General features: G+C 46.6%; 1 protein-coding gene across 12 annotated transcripts in view; it reads left to right on the forward strand.

Moving 5' to 3' along the window:
* Positions 1–22,963, forward strand: part of ncam1b (neural cell adhesion molecule 1b) — a 192,676-nt gene that overhangs the window by 119,940 nt on the left and 49,773 nt on the right. For all 12 annotated transcript variants that reach the window (XM_036535978.1, XM_036535984.1, XM_036535983.1 and 9 more), the window contains exons 2-8: positions 9,945–10,019; positions 12,705–12,914; positions 13,880–14,023; positions 14,704–14,841; positions 15,909–16,026; positions 17,033–17,193; positions 17,293–17,435. In XM_036535978.1, the coding sequence (XP_036391871.1) occupies positions 9,945–10,019; positions 12,705–12,914; positions 13,880–14,023; positions 14,704–14,841; positions 15,909–16,026; positions 17,033–17,193; positions 17,293–17,435 (989 nt within the window). The remainder of the gene's footprint in view (positions 1–9,944; positions 10,020–12,704; positions 12,915–13,879; positions 14,024–14,703; positions 14,842–15,908; positions 16,027–17,032; positions 17,194–17,292; positions 17,436–22,963) is intronic.

Consider the following 22,963-nt stretch of genomic DNA (forward strand, 5'->3'; position numbering starts at 1 on the left):
GCAGCGTGTGCGGGGTGAATGGCAGCGTGTGCGGGTGAATGGCAGCGTGTGCGGGGTGAGTGGTAGGAGCTGGTGTTAATGAGGAGCCAGGCGTTAATGGAGGCCTGGACTGCGACCGTGTGAGAGTGCGAGAACTCTGTGTGCTTCACGCGTTCCTCAAACACGCCCTGCCTGCAGCCTGACCATCCGGCCTCAACAAACACGCCCTACCTGCAGTCTGAACGTCCGGCCTCAACAAACACACCCTACCTGCAGCCTGACCATCCGGCCTCAACAAACACGCCCTCCCTGCAGCCTGACCATCCGGCCTCAACAAACACGCCCTACCTGCAGCCTAATCATCCGGCCTCAGCGCTGTGCTGATGCAACGTGATTTTTGCTTTTTATTTTTTTCTTCGGAGAGGACATTAATATTAATATGGAGCAATACACATTTATTTGTGAGAAGCCTGTTTGTGCTCTTTGTTTGCCTGACATGTAGAGGGCATTCCGCTGAGAGGGGAAGAAAACGCAAGGCGGAGATATGATTTTTATTTGTTCTATTTATATAAAGCGTTCATTATTGTTATGAATGTATTATTGTAAGGAATGGAGGCACGGTGTGACTAAGGATACACTGCACCAGGATATGCTGTTTAGCGATAATCGGGATTAAAAATCAAAACACGCAAGAGGAAACAAAAGCCCTGTAAAGTGAGTGCGGAGTGCCCGGGAGTGTGCGCATTTAAAATAATAAACTCATTTGCAGCCAAAACAATACTAATCTTTTGCGTCTTGTGGAGATCAAAAGCGCTCTCTCTGTCTCTGTGTCTCTCTCTCTCGCCCCCCCCTCCCCTTCCTCCCTCTCTCTGGCTGTGAAAGCTTCTTCTACCCCCTCCTTTGCACAGAAGGCTTTTCAAATTAAATTTTAGATTAAGCATTTCTAATATGGAATGCCAAGCACTACAGGTTTAAATTACTGCAGAGGGAAAATGCTTTATTTCTCTCTGTCTCCTGGGAAGGGAAACTCGATGTTTTAACCTTCCCCATCTTTTGCTGACTCTGCAGAGGGGACACTAGTCCAGATAACTTTCAGCGGCGAGTCAATTAACCCTAATTACGGTTCACTTACAGGGCAGCTTTAGCATTGGGGCCGCATGGGGAACTCTCTAAATTAAAATGCTCCCTGACCGGTTGCCGCCCGCGTAAGAACCGCCAGCCGCGGTTTCGCAGATACCATTTCAGCTGTTATCTCACCATTCAGCGGAGGCTGCGCCCAATGTCCTGACTGATTATGGATTAAATGCCATACTGCGTTATGAGTGAAAGGGTTTAAATGTCAGAGTTGCTCTGAAATGCAGTACCCATGCACAGCCTCTCAGGTTTCCTGTTGGCAATTAGCCGCACATCACCCGGTCAAATAAACATGGAAACTGTGCTAGAAACACAGTTACTGCCCCCACTACGCCAGTGTTACTAGAAATTTCATGTTAAAAAATATTGCAAACTGATGTGCACCACTTAAACGGGTATTGTGATGGTTGTATAGCAGTGTGTAGCAGTGTGGCATAATGGTAGCAAAATTGAACCCTATGCAAGTCACTCTGGATAGGAGTGTGTGCTTAAGGGACGATCACGTAATGTAAATACGTTATTTTTCCAACTCAGACTAAAGACCCACCTCTTCAGGCGGCATCTCGGTCCCACCTCAGTCCCCACCCCCTCACACCTGCTACTTGTATTAATTGTCGTTTTTTTACTGCTATCACAGGGAGGTTTGGATTCTTTGATCTAGTGACAGTGATATATGTACTTGACTTCCCTTAGTTTTCAAGGCTGTCTAGTTCCAGGTTAGCGCAAGTGAACTTGTGGTAGGGCTTGAATAGTGTTATTCTGACACTCACCGCTCTGGGAGCGTTGTTAGCCTGGTCTGACACTGTCGCTCGTACAACTTGAATGGAAACACTCCTGTTCTCTTGTGCTGGAAGTCGCACCGGATGTGCATCTGCTAAATCAGTGTAACGTAATGTAATGTAAATAGACTACATTATCTTCTCTAGCAGTCTGATCTGTTTTTTGAGCATGAATATTGTGTTTTTAATTTCATTTTTTATTTGCATTTTCATGCTTTCCTCCCTCTCATTGGCTCTGTGGAGTTTTAAAGTTTGGAAGCTAATTTGGGAGTGATTAGCTGTTTGCTGTCGCCCCTCCTCTGCCCAGCCAGTTCTAACTGGTTTTGTGCCTTCTGAGTCTTCGGCAGCAGCAGCTGAAGACGCCCGAGTCCCTGGCTGCCTTATCTCTGTGGAGCCCAGATGCAGTGGAACCGTATCAGCTAGAGAGAGAGGATGTTCTCTAGTGCAGAGGGAGATTATCGGCTGGATATTATTTTTGAGTGGTGGGCTGGGAGTGAGTTTTGATTGGGTTCCAGCCCACTGGTTGCATGGAGAAAAATCGAAGTTTATTATCAGGCACCGCTCCTAACGAGTGTAAGGCTCTTCTCATATTAACCCTGAAGTCTCAGCTGCCTGCTTACTAATAGAAAACCAAAGCGATAGTCTGAGGTGAAAGCAAACCAGATAGCTTAATGAGTTTTGCTCTTTTCTTTAAAAGCTGAGTAATACTTAGGGATCATTTATTATTTTTTTTTAATTCATCCATTTCTTCATTCACTCACATCCATTTGACACGGTTTATTTGTGGAGTCACCAGAAAAGAGGTCTTAATTCGTTTTTCATCTGTTATTTGTTGTCTTTGATGAAGTTAATGAAAGGCCAGCAGCTTTCAGTCACCTGGATGGATCAGACACCCAGATCAGTGAGTCGGGATGCCAGAGTATTGCAACTGGGAGTGGTTTTCTCAGTGAGAGAGATTCTCAGTTGGAACGTGAATGCATCTGATACAAACGCACACACTGAATAGATATATGCCTCTTTATACTGGATGTCATTGTACACACGGTTAAAGGATGGGGAATCCATCGATCCTGTGGGTTTTTTTTTTTTTTAACGTAGAAAGGTGTTTTTTTTTCTGTAAGTTATTGCCAGTCGCTGATAGAGGAGTAGAAAATGGCAAATATGAAAACTGTAAATGTTGCTAAGCCATTTCTGATTTTTGTATGGATTTGGATTTGTGGATCTGCATTGGTGTACAGTTCTGTCAGGGTGCAGGGAGCGTTGCTGTGCTTTATCTCTCTCTGTCTGCCCGTAATAGCAGTATGACTGGGGCCGCATGCCGTGCAGATTGCAGTGATTTAGCATGTGTTTGCATGGGCGTGATGTAGTGTAGCAGGGAAAGGCCATTAAAAGCCCAGCCGTTCCTCAGTGGGGACAGCTCCGGGCTGGGGACGGAGGCGGCGGTGACGATGGCACGGTCTCTGCGGCGAGGCGCACAGCTGCAAACCCCCCCATCCTGACGGGGGGGTGAGGGGGGAGACTGCGCTAAACACTGAGGATATATGGCTCTGTCTGGACCTGTCACAGGCAGCCTGATAAATGGAGATCTGGTACAGTCCATAGGGGCGGGGGGTGTCTGTGTGTGTGTGTGTGTGTGTGAGTGCGTGCGTGCGTGCGTGCGTGCGTGCGTGCGCGCGCGTTCACATGTGAGTGCTGGTGTGTATGTGTGTCTGCATACACGTGTCGCTGTGTGTTTATGTGCAGGTCCACGTGCACAGGCGTGTGGTGGCAAGAGGGCGCTCCTCTAACGAGGGCAAACGCCAGGCCGCCGCCCACACGCACGGCCCCATGGTCTCATTTGCATGTTGAACAGATCCCACCCCGAGGGTCTGAGCTGGCGTGTGCCGCAGCTCCGGCTCTGCGTGAGTCTCCACGCCACTCGCCACTCGCCACACGCCACACGCCACACACACCACACGCTGACCCGCTGCCGAGGTCTCGGCACCCTCTCGCGGCGGCGGCGGCGGTGTTAAGACCGGGCAGCTGCTGTTTTTCGTGACTTTCTTCGTCTCATATTCTGCCAGCACAGATCAGAGATGCAGAGTTAAGAAAGAGTAGAAGTGAAACAGGAATCATTTTATACAGTGACATTATTCACAGAATGGAGACACACCCTGCAAGTTCTCCAGTTTGTCTGAAACCGAGAAGGCGTCCTCTGTCAAACTGTACAAGTGTGTCAAATTATTATTCATTATTTAGTTATTAGTTATTTTTTTGCTTAGGAGACAGTGATATTAGGGAGGGTTGAATGGCTCACATCTTTTACCCATAATCCATGTATAAAAGTGGGTAATGATTTTGAGGCCATTCAAGAAACAGCAGTGACTCCAGCCTGCAAAGCAGTGGACATTATACCCCAGTACTCTCCGCTTACCTCTAGTCTAACTGTCCCCTAATTACTACCTCTTACCTTTCTCTGTCCCCTAATTAGTACTATCCTCTCACATCTACTCTAATGATCCCCTAATTAGTACTGCTGCAGACACAGGTAACAGTACAGGTGACTGCTGATGGCGCAGGTAAAGTTATTGGAGAGAGACAGGGAGTTCTGTTGTTGCAGCTCTGATTGTCTCCTTTATAGCCGAGCTTGTGTAAACACCAGCCTGTTTGAGAGGAATGACCGAAGGTCACATGGAAATGGAATAAACACGTAGAGGTGGCTGTGTAAGAGTAAGTGTATCGGAGCCCTCTGACAGTCTGGCAATGTGTGGACAGCGGAGACCGTTAAAGAGTGATGACAGTTCAGACAAAGCTGTGACAGTCCATTCTTGAACCTCACTCTGACCATGCTGGAGTTTGACAATCGCACTTCAAATACGCTACGCTAGGCAGGGCACCTGTTTGGATGAAAGGCACTTTCAGGAAGGGGTTTCCTGCCTTGACTCTGTCTTCTCTCAGCTGCATGTCTGAGCACCAGCCTGTGAAAAGCAAGGTGATATCAGCAAATGCTGTCTAGTTCTTTGCTCTTGTTTCTCATTTCTCATCCAGCATTTTCAAACTGCCCCCAGGTAATGGGAAGAATTAAAGTTCTCAGTCTTTGTTAATCTGATTAATTATAGCTTAAACTTGCTTCAAACGCATATCCTTCACGCTCTAAATGAAATACGTGTTTCTTGGTAGAAATGGTAAATTGGAAATTCCTCCTTACAGTTTAGTAGGTGTGGAAAGGAACTACGGCAGACTGTCTGCAGGGCAGAGAACTCTCCATTTCATAGCTCAGCTCTGCTTTATACTTAATGTTACAGTGCCCCTCTCCTGTGAGTTATTAATGGGTGGATAATAACTTTGAGACTCACTTCAACAACTGAGACATTTTTAAAAGCTCGGTATGGGCCCCCAAAGTGTGTTCACTCGGCTGGCCTAGATCAATTAAGCCATTTATGTTTTTAAAGGGATGATTTTATTTCATAACGTTGCAGTTGCGGCAGATGTTGAGTCCTTCAGAGCTGCTCTCGTCTCTATTCAGTGCCCAGCTGAGAAACGAATAAAGTGAGAAAGAGGTGGCATGCAAGTGCATTATGGGACTGTTTTACAGATTGTGATGGCTGTGGAGTTGGCTACAGGCACACACAAGACTTTCTTCATATTACTTTATTTTATTGCCTAATAAAACAAGCGTATTTGTCTCCAGGCTCTGTCTTTGCCACAGGTGAGGAATAACATGTACAGTTATAGCGTATTGTGTTGAAAGATACTTTAAGATGGTCCAGGGTCTTATAGAGAGATGCTGTTCATTAAAGGGAATTCACTCTCACTTGGTTGATTCAAGATCCAGCAGTCTCAAGTACTGGGGGATTTTTGATGCTGTTTTTCGGGTAGGGTGTAGATATTAAACGGGTAAATATCACACTGCTCTTTGGCCAAGAAATAAACATTAGAAAATGAGATGAAATGACACTGCGATTTGTGCAGGAAGTTCAGGGACACGTGTCAGTGCCATCTGACTGCATTGCCACAAAGGTGCTTCTCACAGAAACCAAAAGTATAATACAGCACGCCTAGAGCAGAATATAAAGAGGCAAGCTGTAATAAGAGGTTGCAATTAGCCCCTTTTAAAGGTTGCCGTAAAAGCGGTGTGTCCCAAACAGCTGAAATGTGGTTTTGACAAAGCAGCGCTCTCTGGCTGCCTTCACCGGAGAATGAACCGCAGTAATGGTGTATTGATGGAACCATAGCAGGTTTAGTGATTGCTAAAGCACCTCTATTAATTTGCTCCTAAATGATTAATTTGCTCATTCAGTCAGGAAAATTGGACGTCGAGAATGTGATGCATTGCGAGATATTATCCAGATTTCCCCTTTGCAGGTTCCTTAATACCGCGACTTTGTCGTCAGGCCCGGCTCATATGGCGTGTCTTATGGAAAGCTATTAAAAGACTGCGTCTTCAGCTGACACGAAATGCGACATCTTTCACATATGGTCCAGCCAGTTCTGTTTACCATACCGTGGCAGTGTGATGAGGCTTCTCTGCGTCTGTGAGGAAACAGTGCTGTCAACAGATGCTTGCAATTAATAAGGCAGCACAATGGACCCAGTGATGGATCTCATTTACAATCGCTGTCCAACTGTTTTCGCTGAGGATGGACGTGTGTGTTTGGTCTCGTGTCTCCATGGTAACAGGGAGGGCTGTAGTAGAGGTGGCCTGTTGGGGGTCTGTCGGCATGTGAGACACTTTCTGACTGGTGTATGATTTGTGTGAACATCAAACGTGGAGAAATCAAACTCATTTAATATAGGAAACACCTTTAATGTAGCAAATTAAGGAAAAAGGAAGAAAAACCAGATTTATGAAATAAAGCTCTCATCATTTTGTGTAGGAACAGGCATATAAGGATGGTTAGTATTGGAAAATCAAACCAACAGAAAGTGCTTTTGGGATGTACAATGCCTCCAGTAATCTTGTACAGTATATACCATTAAATGGCTGTTTTGGTACCTTTAACTAATCCGTTTCCCTGGGGTTCATAATCCAGTGCTTACTGACTAATCAAGAGGTGGAATACTGATGTTCTTTTTCGATTAGATATATGCCCGCATGAGTCATAATAATGAAGCAGATTATTGATATTTTTGTCAATTAGACATAAACCTGCATGAATCATAATCAAGAAGCGTTTAAGCAGAGTTCTGTTTCTCTTCCCTGACGGTGAACAGGCGAGTGGTGACGTCAGCGCCCTCGCTCTGTCGGGCCTGATCTGCTGCGGCCTCCGACAGCCAGAGATACAGAGTCACTGTAAACACAGCAGTTATCCCTCATTAAAATGGAAAAATGAACAAAACAAATTGATTAGCGTGCGGGGATTCTGATTTGGCCTGCTGGTTGCAGCGTCTTACAGGGAGGGAGTGAAATGGCTTTTTAAATGCAGGGATTCAGGTAAATGACTATAGCCCTGCAGTTGAAGATATGGCTTCATTTCATTTTAGTTTTGTTTGCCTTGTTTGGTTTGTGCTTTGCGTGACCACGGTGTCTTACGTTTGGTTTTCGACAGTCAGTGAGATATGAGATCCCTCAGTCTGGTGCACTTTATTGAGATAAAGACTGTGCTAGTGATTTAAAGGGCACATTTAGCTGTAAAAAGAAAAACAATTGTTGAATGTTCTGAGTCTTCAGGGCCGCTGACTTGGAATGTTCCTGATACACCCATCTAAACACTCTCCCGAGGGTCCATTTTTCAAATTCTTTTTGACTTTTTCATGCAGCAAATTCAAAAAAAGATTTCAAGGTCTGATTACAGTAGACATGCATGCGAGTGGTAACAGCAAAGTGCATGACTTTTTAAAATTTATTTAGTTTTTATTTCAGGAAGGAGAGCTGAGATGTCCTTCAGAGAGTATTTGAAGTCTCTGAAAGAGTGTTGGAAATGGAGCACTTTCTTTGCTGGTCCCACAGAACAGGTTTACGCTTGTTGTCTCTGTCCTGGTAGAGTTTCACTTCAGGGACAGTCCACTGGTTTTGGAAGAGACAAACAGGTATTCTGGTTGATCTTGTTGTTAGCCTCCATCACATGAGAGTAGAGTCAGTAGAATGTGGTGTGGTGTGTGGTATGTGTCAGGGGCCTGCTTAGCTGAGCTGTTTTGCTGGATTCTGGGGATGAGTTAGCTCTCTGGTAACAGGTCCCAGGTGCTGGATTTCAGCAGGGAGATTTTTGGTGGATTTGTTCCCTTTCATGTTTTTTATGACTTTCTCGGTGAATCTGAGGGACGCTACACACTGGATTTGGGGCGAGTCTTTTAAAGATGATTCCCATTCCCCTTGCATCGCTGCGCTGAAATGAAGCTGGAGTTACACGCAATCGCATGTCCATCCTGGCAGTTATTACATGGGGGGGGGGGGGGGGGGGGGGTGTAGCGAAGGCTGACCAAACATGTTCTCATTATTTTGTGAACGTTGAAAGATGGATATAAGGAGAAACTCATTTTTGACAGTTTAGTTAGTTATCATGCTGTCATTTAGGGAAACATACTGCCCTGTAGTTGCACTCTCTAAGCACTGGGCTCATCGGTCCCATTGCTTCTTTATCGATTGGAAGTGATTGTGGGTTTTTTGTTGTTATGTCTGGGTTTTTTATGTACCTAACGATGGCGAAGTCTGCACAGTGAACTTGGATAACCTCGCTGCCCGTTCCAGCCCGGCAGGCGTGAGTGTGACGGCACAGTGTGTGTGGTGTTATCAGCCTTCTCCTCTAGTGTTGATTCGGCTGATAGGGTTTCCCTGGAGCTGCTGGCCTCATCTTCTGCTGTTGATTTCAGAGAGCTCTCGTGGGCTGGGTTTGAAGACGATGGTGTGGGGGATCTCTCTGATGTCCTCTCTGCTTTTCGTATTCTTCTCCTCTCTTTGCTTGTTGTACTTTACCGTTCCCTCTAGAGATGCTGTGTTTTCCAGCAGCACTTTCCATAATCATTCCAAACTTCCTCCTCTGACTCGCATCGCTCTGGTTTGCTTTCACGTAATTGGTCCCAGCGTAACCGCTAGCGACGGAGTTCCATGGCGGAGAGTTTACCCGCCACGATGCTGCCTAGCACTTATGTTTCCAAACAGACTGAACAGCCGCAAGTAAAGCTGGCTGTGCTGTGCTTAAAAAAAGCCGTGAATGGCGTCCCATCGGCTGCAGTGGTCTTTCTGTGGGCGTGTGTGTAACCCAGAGTGCACAGACACAGAGGAGGAGAAAGCGGCAGCGCGCATGCCTGTCTGTCCTATCCCCAGGATTTCCTACCCGTCGAGCACAGCTTTAACGTCTTAACTTCTGAACCCCGCGTAGATCGACACTACAGTTCAGATTTATTGCCCTCTTTTTTTCATTATATCCTTGTGAGTAAAGTTTGGTTTTGCCTTTGGCAGAAGGAAAGACCCATGGCAAGGACATAATCAGAAAAAAAGGTTCTGGGCTAATGGGATTTGTGCAGCAGCTCAGAGCTAAAAACCATCAAGGGGCAGGAAATGAAGGCGGAGGCCGATGGCTCAGGGCGGGAGGCCCGGCTGCAGCCAATCCTGTCTCTCCTGAAACTCTCACCCTGTACCTCGGCTTCATCCCTCTGCTGAACTGTACGGACGTGTGCAGTTTAAGCGCTGATTGATTGCGTGGAGAGGGAGACATCTGAGAATGCTCCTCAAGAGGAAATGATTTAGTGTATTACATAAGTAGGGTGAGCTCACGTGTCCCTTTCTTAGCTATCAGGTAATGTGATTTCTACATTCAGGGTTGTAGTTACTTAAACTTAGAAAAATTGTAGTCATTTTCAGGTTTTTTAATCACTGGGAACCATGGCTGAAGTGAGTTGTGCTGAGCTTAGATATTTTGGTAAACGGTGATGATGTAACATTAAATGGTTGAAAGTGCTGAACACCCAATCTTGCAGTAAAAATTCCTCAATTTTTGTTGTCATTTTGTTGATTAGTACACGCGTGGCATACAGACACACACAATGCACTGTCATAAAACACTAATGTAAGCAGTGCTTTGATATAGCTTCCAGTGTGAGTCCAGCTCTAATGTACAGTTCTCTCTCTTTCAGCCTCCTTGCAGGTGGAAATCACACCGGGCCAAGCCGAGATGAGCGTGGGAGAGTCAAAGTTCTTTCTGTGTGAAGGTAGGAAATGCAAGTCACTTGCTGGAGAGTAGCCAGTTCTTTATAATGTAAATGTGTGAGTGCATGTGCGTGTGTGTGTTTCTGTGTGTGTGCGTGCGTGTGTCACCGTTCGATACGACTCTCTCTGTCCTGAAGAGATCCTGCCGCAGGTGATCGGTCACCATGCAGGAAGAGATGACAACATTCTAGAGCAGGCCTGTGTTCTGAGATTGAAGTGTTACCTCTGTAACAGTAACAGAAGAACCCATGAGGAGCCATGAATGGCCTCGGTTATGTGATGACCTGTCTTCTGTAGCACGTCAGACCTGATACTGCCATTTCCTACGAGAGTATGGCAGTGTAGAGGATTTAAGAGAGCTGTTGTCATCACGTCTTTATGCAACTCAAAAGCTCCTCGAACTGCAGTGCACTTATAGGGGGGGCTTTATTGTTGTTTACCACTATGTGCTTAAGATCCACCTTGTGCGGAATAAATGGATATGCCGTCCATCTCAGTGAAAGGCCAGCGTTGCTGTATCAGTTATTGTTATAATGTTGACTGTGATTGAGGAGCAGGATGAGAAAGAGGATTTCCGGTGGTAAGTGTATGAGAGAGCAGCCGCTGTGAAAGCATAAGAGAACAGCAAAATATTATTTACGGTAAAAGGAAGAAGCAGTTTGACCACCTTATTTCTGAGAAAAAAAATGACCACAGCATTACTGTTTTACACCTCGTACCTAGTAGGTGATTGAAATTAGCTTCAAGCTTACAGCTCACCAAGTACCAATGGCAATATTTTTTAGGATTTGAAACAATGCCTCTCTCAAAGAGAAGCCACGCTTAATACCAGTATTAAAAAAAGAAATTGAAACAGATTTCCATCAAATTCAGCTATATTCTCAGCATGCCCTGAAGTCAGGCAGCATTTATAAATGGCCTTTCTCATAATTCATAACTCCTGAATCCTGGGAGTTTTGGAGTTTTACTTCTCTTGTTTTGAACAAGACAAGGGCAGAGATGGCAGACAGATGAGCTGGGAAGAGCATGGTTATTTTTCTGGGTGAGATCTAATCTTAAAGCACAGATTCTGCGCTCACCCAGCTGAAGGAGGTGTGCAGAAAAATGGGAGGAAGAATGACTTTGCTTTACCCTTTCCCGGCGCCTCAAACAGAACGCTTATCAAACGACGGATCCTTAAAAATATTTTATTCTACAATTTACAGGTGGTGCATCTGACATCAGTGCGAAGCTATTTTTAAATATTAATGAATTTCAGCCCGGCAGTGGCAGGCATCTCGGCGTCCTAATAAACATGTGATTTATACAATTCCTCTGTACTACGTGAATAGGTAAACAAATGATGTTATAGCCTATTTTTAAAATGTGTTTTTAGTTTTTTGTACTCAGTTTAGCTTTTGATCCTCAGTTGTTATTGTTGATCACAGTCCCCTTAATAGCATCTTGAGTGCCACACCACACAAGTCTACATCGCATTACATTACTGTCATTTAATAGACACTCTTATCCAAAGCAACTTAGAATGTTATCCATTTATACAGATGGATATTTTACGGAGGCAATAGGGGGTAAAGTACCTTGCCCAAGGTTACAACAGCAGTACCTCAAGGGGGTAATCGAACCAACAACCTTTTGGTTACAATCCCTGCTCCTTACCGCTGCACCCCACTGTTGCCATCCAAAAGCTCACATTTGTGGGCTTTTTGATCCCAGGCAAGAGTGAGGTTCATTATAGTGAGGTGACTGGCCTCTGGCCACGCCCAGAGTGTACAGACACATGACCATTTTGCTCCAGAATGCAGGAGGAGGAGGTTAAACTGCAGTATTATGGAGGTGGAGAGGAGAGGATGATTAGATGATCGCCTTACTCTCCAGAATTTTAACAACTATGTTGTTTTAGTTTGCGTAACTTTGGCTCTGACTGGCTTGTGATGCTGGAACTCATCACAAGCCAGTCAGATCAGCACTGAAATGGCTGCAGGCCTGGTCATGGAGGGGGTGAGTTTTGTACTCCACACCTCTCTCTGACCTGATCCGTACCTGTCCTCCTGCAGTGCTAAAGAACAGAATACAGAGAAGAGCCTCAAGGATGCAGGCACATGAATGATTACAAACACACGGTGCCTCGACTCCAAGCTTAGCACTCGCTTTAAAGGAGTGAGAGACAGAAGGCTCGCATGGAGGTAGAACCGGGCCTGGATCCTTAATTCATGAAAGTAGCAGGAGTAGCAGTCGTGGAAGTGCAGTGTGCTCTGCTGCTTGTCTAATGTGTGTGCATCCCCCCTATATCCCTTTCATCCAGCAGGAAGAATCCTTTTGAAAAAGTTAAAAGTTCCCTCATAAATATTGAAATGATCATTTCAAAGCTCACTTCTGTGGCAGCCACTTTCTTGTGCTCAAACTCAGCAATTCCACTGTCTTTTTCAGTGTTTATCATACAGACAATGCAGTATAAATATACTTTATTCATATTTGCAGTACTTGATGTATAAGCTATGTGTATACTTTGTACGGGTGTTTTACGTGGGTGTGGTTATGGCGCATGTGTCTGTGCGCGTGTGTATGAGCGTGGTGTGTGTGTGTGTAAATGTTTATGTGTGAATATAGTGATTGATTGATTTATCTATCTGACTTTATCTGCTTGTTACCGTGTCCGTCGCTGTCCTCCCTCGGTTACCGCCCGGCAGTTGTCGGCGATGCGAAGGAGATCGACTGGTACTGGCCGAGCGGGGAGAAGATCCTGCCGAACCGCCAGGACATCAGCGTCGTCCGCAACGACGAGTCGTCCTCCACTCTCACCATCTACAACGCCGACATCGACAACGCCGGCGTCTACAAGTGTGCGGCACGCAACGGAGACGAGGAGTCGCAGGCCACCGTCAACCTGAGAATATACCGTACGCACTATAATAATATACCGTACGCACGTAATGTGCCATGCGCACCTTTAATATTCCATACGCGCTTAACATGCTATACTTGCTTTTAATATGCTATACTCGCTTTTAATATTCCATACTCGCTTTTAATATTCCGTACACACTTTTAATATTCTGTATGCACTTTGTATATTCCATGCACACTTTTAATATTCCGTACACACTTTTAATATTAATAACTCACCGGTGTGATGGCATTTACAGTCAGGTCTGCCAGTGTCAGTGTGACACTGTTGCTAACAGACAGGCCTGCAGGCAGGCTCATATGTAAAGCCCTGTACCACATGTCATTTCTGACTGCTATCCACTGCCAGGAGTAATCTCTTCTGATCCCCACGTCAATCTTCAGCGTGCTTCAGTTAACCTTCTTTTCTCCTTAAAACGCCTTTTGGAAAATCACAGAAAATACACATCTGATTTGGACCTGTCTGCCATCAGTTCTGTATCAGTTGCTGTGTTGACAGGATGTCCATGTCCTTATCATAAAGCATTTAGCATGTAGAACATTGCGCCTGTGGTCTTCAGGAAGAGTCCCTGCTTCTCAGGGGAGCTGCACTTCCTGGTTGACTGGCTGTTTGTGAGTGGGGGCTCATTGTTTTTGATCTCTTCAATGAATTACCATCAGTTCCATAAACTCCCACATGACTGGAGAACAATGCCTAATGATCCTGTACGTTGTGACTAACGAGTTTTCTGTTTTCATGTAAATATTTCTCATGCTTCCTGAGCAATTACAGATTATTATTAGTGTTCCAAAAGCAAAAAGTCAGCAGTAATAAGAGAAGCTAGTTTGATGGTGATGTGGCCCTCCTGGGCTTCAGCAGAAGCGTGGCGGGAGAGGTATTCCAGTGAGGAATGTGCGTGCTGGCTAATTACGGTAATAACGAGAGATTAATCATGTTCGTTTCTGTTTTTACTTCCAGAAAAACTCACCTTCACAAGTGCCCCGTCCCCTCAGGAGTTTAACGAAGGCGAGGACGCCACCATCATCTGTGATGTGGTCAGCCTGCCTCCCCCCAGAGTCATCTGGAAGCACAAGGGCTCCAAGATCCAGGAGGCAAAAGACGGTAGGGCACAGACCGAGGGCTGCAGGCTCCTCGGATGCTGCGTGTCATTCCCTCTGCATTTTCCCTCTAATTTACGTCAGGATTTTTGCTTCCTGGTCCAAATCATTTGTTGCCAAGCTCGCTTTCTGTTTTTCTCTCACCTTCCCAAGACCAGACGCGGGTGTGCATTTCTCTAATTTTGCCTGTTTTTAATTTAGTTTTATTTTTCTGAAGGGTGTTGGCTAGAATAGAATGGCGGTGTCTGCATACAGCAACACCGTATTTACTTCAGTTTTATGCATGTGACATGAAGATATATGTTTGCACTGCTCCCTCTTTAGAGGCGTAGTGTACCACTGTGGGGTACATCTTGAGCCCTTTGTGAATATGCTGTTTCATTGTCAAATTTTGAATTACAATACTTGAAAACCTGAACTCCCGATATGAATAGCTAAGTTGGTTTTGAGTTTGAGTTGAGACTCAGTGACCCCCCATTTCTGCTACAAGCAGACATTAAAAATGGGGGCTCCTTCCAGAAACCTTTGGATATAAGTGCAGTGAAGCACCAGCTGTCTTATTTTATTTCCTCCAGTAGCCCTCATTCTCTCGCTGCTGTAGTGCTGCATGGCAAGTTATCTAGCCCTCGAAATGCCCCCCAGAGCGGTGTTAAATCACTGTACCCCACTCGGTGTCCCCCTCAGTTCGTTATAACATCCTGAGCAACAACCACCTGCAAATCCGAAGCATCAAGAAGGCGGACGAGGGGGGTTACACCTGTGAGGCCCGCGTCATGGCTCGAGGCGAGATCGACTTCCGAGTCATCAAGGTCATCATCAACGGTGAGTGCTCTCCGACTCCTGTCTCTGCCTCTTTTACACTTTCTCTGTCCTTTTTTCCCCCTCTCTCTTTTTCCTTTTTCCTTTCTTCCTTCTACCATCTGTGCTTCTTTCTGTCTTTCTACTCTTTCTACTCTTCTTTCTGTCTTTCTACTCTGTGTTTCTCTCTCTCCCTGTCCTCTTTCTTCCTGCTGTCTCACTCTCTCTGCTCTTTAATAATCTCCAAATTCAACAACAGAAGGATACAAAGGTGTTTCCTAAGTTTGTGAGCATTGCTGTTCAGTTACGAAGTTTGTTTCATGGAGACGTGGCATAGTTTCATATGTATTTATATACCTTCTACATGTATGTTCACACACAGATACATTCACCTTACAATACATTTACTGCCTCATATTTGTGTTTTTTGTGTTTGTTGCCTATTTTGCATTTACATTTGCTTAGAGTGTTACATCTTAGAGTGTTACATTTACTCCAGTAACACAGCTGCGTGTTTACTGAAGCAGCGCAGTTTACATAGTTTGTTGGAGGGTACAGGCTCCTGAGTGGCTCAGCCGGTAAAAGAGCCTGATGTTCAAGAGCAAGCTGAGCCATACAGCCGGCTGATCCGGTTTCATTCCCAGCCATGATTAGCCAACGGTGACCTCGAGTCCATAGCAGCAGAGCAAATTGGCCTCATTCATGGATGTAGGGGAGGGTAGGTCGGCCAGAGGCTTGCCTCTCAGGTTAGCTCATCAGCGCCCACTGCTGGTCAGTCGGGCACCTGCAGTTCTCCCTGCATAAAGCTTCTGATGTTAGCCTGGCATAGGGACTGCGGTGTGTGAAGAGGTGGTGGCTGCTATCACATGTTGTGGAGGAAGGCACATGTTTGTCTCACCCTCTCAGACCAGCGCTGTGGGCTGTGGCTACAGCATGGTTTTTACTACACAATTTGGCATTCCAAAATGGGAGAAAAGTGGAGGAAGATCTTTGGTCACTCCCAAAAACAGCAGCGCTCCACCTGTGGGATTCAAACCCTGATTACTGCTGCACCGTGTATGAGTATTTGAATACCAGCCTCTTCGTTTCAGTGTACCCCACCATCAGGATCAGGCAGGAGGAGCTGAATGCCACAGCGGGCCTGGGCCAGTCAGTGGTGCTGGCCTGCGATGCTGACGGATACCCCGCACCCACAGTCACCTGGGCACGGTAAGCTAACCTCACCTGGACTCACCTGTACTCACCTGTGCTGATGCCTGCAAAACATGCGTCTGCCCTTCACCCCAATCGACTGAACCTTGTGCTGGAGGTGATGTGAGTGTTTCTGAAACTGCAAGATGTTTCCAAGTCAAAGGGAAGTCTTTCAAAATCTAACTACGTGGCATATCTGCTAATTGATCAGGCTGCCGTGCTGTCGTCGCGAGGTCGATAGCTGTTTTGTTCATCTCCGTCGTTATTGATCTGCTGATCGGTAGCTGAGGTGCATTGGAGCCGCCTCGGGTCCTGAAATCTCCGTCGTCAGCGTTCGGAGAGAGCACCCCACACGTACGGCACAGCGAGGGGGCGATTTCGCTCTCAAAAGTTTACCGAGATAAAAGGAAGAAGAGATGGCTGAAAAAGAGCTGTGACCGTGGAGAGCCGGAAAAAAAGGGCCAATTCTCTCAACAATTTCCTGTTTCTCCGGGAGACTGTGGAGCGCGCTGGCTGTGTGATTAGTGCTGCTGCAGCCTTGAAGATCAGGGCCACTTTCCAAATGTTCTGGAAGCTCCCAGTGTAGCTCATTCAGCGCTATTGGTAAACAACATGAAAGGACACCCTGCAAACAAAGCACTTCCTCACTCCAGGCACAAAGAGGAGGAAAATGGGAAACGTTTAAAGGGTCCTTCAGCCTCAGGCCAGGATGTAGCCCAGGGACATTTTGTCTCTTCAGCCTGAAATCGCTGCCAGAATTGACTCGCCTCTCCAAATTAAAGGCAAATTACATTGCGGTTAGATTGAATCTACCTCTTTTTCATTGAACATTACCATCCACCAAGGTGTTACTGCCAAGAGTTACCACCTTTCCAATTACCAAGCTCCTCCAGAAAACCCTACGGTAATTCTGATGTCAGGAGTTGTTCATGTGCATATATGCATATTTGTCTCCAGATTCAGTTGTGCGGAGGAGCAGGAACAGGTGAGGTCAGGTAATGATTTCTTTTGATGCTCCTCCCAGTGATAATGTCATCCTGGAGGCGGGAGACAAGTACAGCTTCAGCGAGGACGGCTCGGAGATGACCATCGCAGACGTTCAGAAGGTGGATGAGGGAGACTACACCTGCATCGCCAAGAACAAAGCAGGCCAGAAGGAGGAGGAAGTCAGCCTCCGAGTCTTCGGTACGTTGTTATTATTATTTATTATTTGAAATTTTTGTTACTAAACACTTGCAGGAGCCTTAATTTTGTGTGGTAATTTTGACTCTTGCTCTCTTCCAGTGAAACCCAAGATCACGTTCCTGGAGAACCAGACGGCGTCCGAGCTGGAGGAGCTGGTCATCCTGACGTGCGAGGCGACGGGCGACCCCACCCCCAGCATCGTCTGGAGCTCGGGTCATCGCATCTTCAGTGAGGGGGAGCAGGTACGCGTTCCGCGGCCGCCTCTCAGGGGTGCGGCCGGTCCGCAGCTGAATATTGAGCAGATCCCAGAGCTCGCACAATTGCATCCCACCCATGACAACCATTAAAACCTGAGTCCCAAAGAGCAGGACCCAACACGCAGTGCAAGCCAGCCAAATTGCCCTGTAGGGGGAGCCAGTGGACCTCTGCTTAGCCCTTTCGCACATCGGTTTCTCTGCAGCAGGCTCCTGTTAATGGGATTTATCAGGTATGCAATCACACCAACAGGTACAGTAATGCAAATATCACACAAATACCTACGCAGGTACTAAAAATCCATTCTGATTTGAACGAAAACAAAAAAAACCCTGATAGAATCAAACCAGTGAGAGCAGTAACAGGTGTAGTTGTGTTATTTTTTGATACCTGTTCTCTATTTATATAAAAATTCTTTCATTCTTTCTCAAAAGAAAGATGCAGAAATGAGCACTTGAGTTGAGGGCTCCGGTGTGCTGATCTTATCAGGGTTCACGAGTTTAATGTAATAGAGAATGTTGCATGATCTCTCCAGAGCCATGTATCCTTTGAAGATCCCCTCAGAGATTAGGGGTAGATGGGAAATTTTCGCCGATGCGATACGAGGCTTGTGATTTTCTTTTGCTTCGTCTGACGCGGGCAAAAAGAAAATGAAAGACAAACACCCATCGCCACCAGGCCTTCATGTGTCGGTCCTTTCATGCCATCCTCATCGCTGGGTGCCTGGTGCGGGGGCATGGGTCGGGGGCGCAGTGACGCCCGCCGCCATGCTCCGGCCAGCCCAGGCACTCGAATGGAACGCCGCGTTCCATGGTCACGCGCCCGCGCTCGACGGAGGGACGGTGGAAAGCCCCGGAAGGCGCCCGCGTCGGTGTCTGTGACCGTGTGTGCGTGTTCCTGCTGCCCTCAGCACCAGCTTCGCAGAGGCAGAAATAATTAGCAGCGTGAGAGCCATCCGGTTTCATTGCATTCTCATCTAAAAACATCCAACGGAAAACACCCATTGACACCTGTCAGCACCAGTGGGGTCAATATTCAGTCTCCTGGAGGTCTCTGCCTTTCTCTCTCTATTTCTCAATATCTCTCTGTATCTCTCTCACCCTCCCTATCTCCCTTTCTCTCGCTCCTTTTCTCTATATTACCCTCCCTCTCTCTCACTCTCTCTCTCTCTCTCTCTCTCTCTCCCTCTCTGTCTCTCTCTCTCTGTGTCTCTCTGTCTCGCCCCTTCAGTCTCTTGTCAGACCTAACTAATGCCAAGGACATTAAATGGCCAATAACACCCTGCTAATTATTTTTGAATCTGTTGCTCTGCTCTATGTGTATTGCTAACAGTGCTAATTGTCTCAGCCACGGGTGAGTCGCGGTGTGGGGCACTGTAGGGGGTAGGAAGGGTGGTGTTGGTGGAGTCCCACTCCCAGCCGGCTTCGTCTCTGGATCTCCCTGTGGTTCTGAGTGGTTCTGCCCGTTTGACGCATGCCAGCTTGTCCCTGGTCTCACACTGAATGCGCCTCTCTCCGCCCCGACGCTGTGCGTGTTCCGTTTGGTCTGAAAGTGCATGGCCCTGAGCTTCCCCCCAGCGTGTATATCACAGTCCTGTGAAAGAAATCCCACGAGGAAGAAGGCAGAGAGAGCTGCTGAAACTGGTGTTCTTTCCTCTGTATTCAGTTTGCATTGTGCATGCACTACCCCCTTTGGCACCGGACTCTTATGACCTGTGACGGAATGCTCTGTCTCTGTGTGCCTACCTTGCAGAACGTTGCTGGAGTTGACTGAGGATTTAGGCTTACTCTTACGCTGCCTGCTGTCAGGGCTGATGCTGGTTGTTGGGTTTGGACTTTTTTGCATTAGTCAGATGGGGAATGCAGAATATATGTTGACTGTACATTAGATCCTACTCTGCAAGGAAGTGATATCACTTATACAGCAATGCATGGAATCAGGATTGTGTGTGTGTGTGTGTGTGCGTGCGCGTGCGTGTGTGTGTCTGTGTGTGCTGGAAGTTTCCAAGAAAGCCAGTAGTCATGTTGTTTTAAAATGATGTTTTATTTGGCATGTCTTTCGTTGACTCGTGTCTCTAAGCTTGTGTTTTATGCAAGTTAGGGAAAAATGCCTGTTTCTGTAGGAGGAGGAGTAGAGCCCTGTGTGGTGCGTTTGAGACGTTTTCGTTTTAAGAGGACGCCTGCAGCACGTGCTCCTCATGCTTGGCCCTCTCTCTCTGAGCACAGCTCCGCCCCGCAGGTTGTCCCCTGACGCCTTACCAGCGTGTGTCGGCATGGTCCGAAATTTAGGTCAGGCTGCTGCTGAAGTGGGTGGTTGGGGATGGTGTGGAGAGGGGGGGGGCACCTGCTGAAATGGATCAAGAGAAGGGGCAGGAGTGGCTCACACTGATTTCAGCCAGGTGAGATGAGTGATTCTGGAGGAGAGACAGGCCTGTGACTCTCCGGTTATGCTGCTTCTGATTCTGACTGCCTCAGAGTCTCCAGGGAGGGAACGGCAGCTTGTTACCTGAGGCTTTCTGGGAGCTCTGGTGGGATTGCTGATGGAGGCCAGTGGCCGCATCTGTAGAGAAGGGAAGCAGTAGGAGAGTTAACCCCCGGAGTCCAGGTCAAACTCCCAAACAGGGGTCTGTACATCTAGCTGCCTGAGTCGATCAATCAGTCAACTCTCATTTGTAGGATTGTCACAGAGCCCTTTACAGAGCACTGTCCTCAGAGGGAGTAAATAAGGAAACAAGCACAGAAAAACCCAAGTGAAAGTTAATGGGGAAAATTATTCCCCAGCCCCCTGCAGAAGGCATTTGAGGTAAACCCTCTGGAAATACATGTATGTGAGAAAAGACACGTGGCATGAAAATGAGGCCGTAATCTGAGTCAAGTGGCGGTGTGCTACACAGCGGTGAGACAGGATGCAGTGGGCACTCTGTGTCCTCAGGGCTGTGATTGGACAGTCATTCCCCTCACAGCTGATTGGCTGGGTGATCAGTGGGCCGTCACCATGACAGAGATATGAGGTCTCAGCTGACCCTTCTGGTTAAATAAGGATGGATGAATAGAAGGTGTGGCCTGAGAAAGTGCTGTATGTGTCCCCTCGTTTGCCTGTGACCCTTCCGCGCCCCCTCCCCTGGCATGCCTGCATGAATCACCCCGGGCGGGGCCGGCTGAGAGACTTTGCCTCGTACACGGCTTTAATTTGTGCGGTTTGGTCACAGAGCATCTTTTTTTTTATGCTGTCGTCATGCTCAACTTGAGTTTGTGCATCTCATGCCGTTTACATGTTTATGAAGTTTTATGTTTTTTTTTTTTCCCTTCATTTTTGTTTTGTTTATGTTTTGAATTATCACACTGCAGTCTCCTCAGCAAAGGAATCAGATTTTACAATGGCACACTGTGAGGCGTGACTGTACGTAGATGACCCTTCACACACTATGCATATTTGCACCTGAGTATTTACAGAGGCAGTTAAGGTTAAGGTGCGACAGCAGTATCTCAGCACTGGCTGCAGTCACAGGCTGCTGGTTGTGGGTGCGATTCCTCCAGCACCGGGCACTGCTCCACTCACAACCATCTAAATGCCACCATAAAAAACACACTCACATCTGGCGCTGGGCTCCTCAGAGGGCCGTCAAAGCCGCGCCTCTGGGCCCAATCTGCCCCCCCCCACACACACACACACGCACACACACGCACACACACACACCCTCTCTCCAGAGTCCTGATGCTCTGACACCCACTTGCATTAGAGAGGGTCCTGCAGCGATTCTCTGGGAAAGTTCAGCTTTGAGTATAGACTGATGGAGGGCAGTGCTGCGTGACCTTGGTATTAAACAATCCATCAAAATAAACAGCGTGTCACAGCACTTTGCGACAGCACGCCGGAGGTGATGGGAATCACCTTCGCTAACTTCTGACACGTACAGTAACTCACGACCCCAGCACTGCCCACTTCTCTCTGCTCGTGGGTGAGCGCACAGGAGTTCATTACTGTTCGTTTTTTTTTGGTAATGTTTCTGTCTTAATTGCTGGGTATTTCATAGTTCCCTGCTGTATTCATTTTCGAGGGGCACTTTGGAGAGCAATGGGGGTGTTTCATCCACACACACACGCACACACACACACACACACACACACACGCACACGCACACACACACACGCGCGCACACACACACACAAACACATATAAACTGAAATTCAGTGCTACTAAACACAATGCACTCAGCCGCACTCAGAAAATGTGTGAATAGAAATGAGGTTATTGTCCTTCAGCTATTATCTGTAATAACATTCATTTCCCATGACCTGAGTATGAACGGAAACATGCGTATATGCATCCGTGGAGATCTATATAAGCTCTTCAGGTATCGCCTGTTAAAAATGCTTCTTATATGTATCAGCTGCAAAACAGATTTGTGCAAGGGAGAGCAAGTGCATTGTAATAATTCCACAACTAGCGATATTTTCATGTTATCAGTAGTGGGTGTGTGTTAATGTAGGTCATGGGCATATCAGACCAAAAGAACAGTGAATATTCAGTGCACGCTTCTGACCACAATAAACTGCTAGCACATGCACAATATTGAGTTTTACTACATATACTTCATAAAAATTCCACATTACATCCCTACCATTGCAATACATGCATTTCATTTTGAAAGGTGTGAATTTAAGGGCTGAACTGTGAAGCGGTGTCTTTGAGAATCCATCAGTGTGGAACCTGGAGGATGGCATGTGCATTTTTTGGCAGTATGTGGAATATGGAATGTGGAGTTATTTTTGAGAGTTATTTATGTGGTAATAGCAGATACAGGAATGAATTGCCCACACTAAAAAGGTTATTAGTTTTTATCTGCTCACCCTGGTAACTCACCTGGTAGCTTTTTATTCATTTTTAATTAATTTTTTTTGTTTGAAAGTGTTCAGCTGTTCCCTCTGACCGTTGCCATGGCGTCCTGTGTCATCAGCAGATGCGTTCTATGTCATCATTCATTCATGTCATCTCTGACCTCTCGGTGTCGTGGGTGTAACTAGCATCATGGTGCCCACCAGCATGCATGTCCATGATCGCTCGGACACAAAGCAGGGTTCCCACGCGTCCCCAGAATCCCTGAGAATATTCTCATCTGGGGAGGGTCATGGAGAAAGTGGGTGGATGTCCCATCATCCAAGGAAGGTGATGGGACATTGCCTGAAATGAAGTTCATTCTTACTTTCCCCCCTCATGCAGTGAGTCACGTACATCCATTTTCTTCTTGCTAACTCATTAACTTGATGTCGTGTATAAATTCCCCGGCTCACGGCCTGTGCATTAGGATCATCCCCAGTCTGTTGAAGACTGACGTTCGCTGCCAAGAGACACTGCGAGCAAAGGCACAAAAATATTCAAGAAATAAAGAGTCTCCAGAATGAATTTCTCCCTGCAATTCCACCTTCAGAGTAGCTTCACAAGGTTCTGATCGCTGGACGAATAAAGTTCCTTCGTAAAATTCTTCAGTTTGTCCTTAAAATGTCACTGGAATGCA

This window comes from Megalops cyprinoides, chromosome 9 (assembly GCF_013368585.1).
Source record: "Megalops cyprinoides isolate fMegCyp1 chromosome 9, fMegCyp1.pri, whole genome shotgun sequence".
Lineage (NCBI taxonomy): Eukaryota > Metazoa > Chordata > Actinopteri > Elopiformes > Megalopidae > Megalops > Megalops cyprinoides.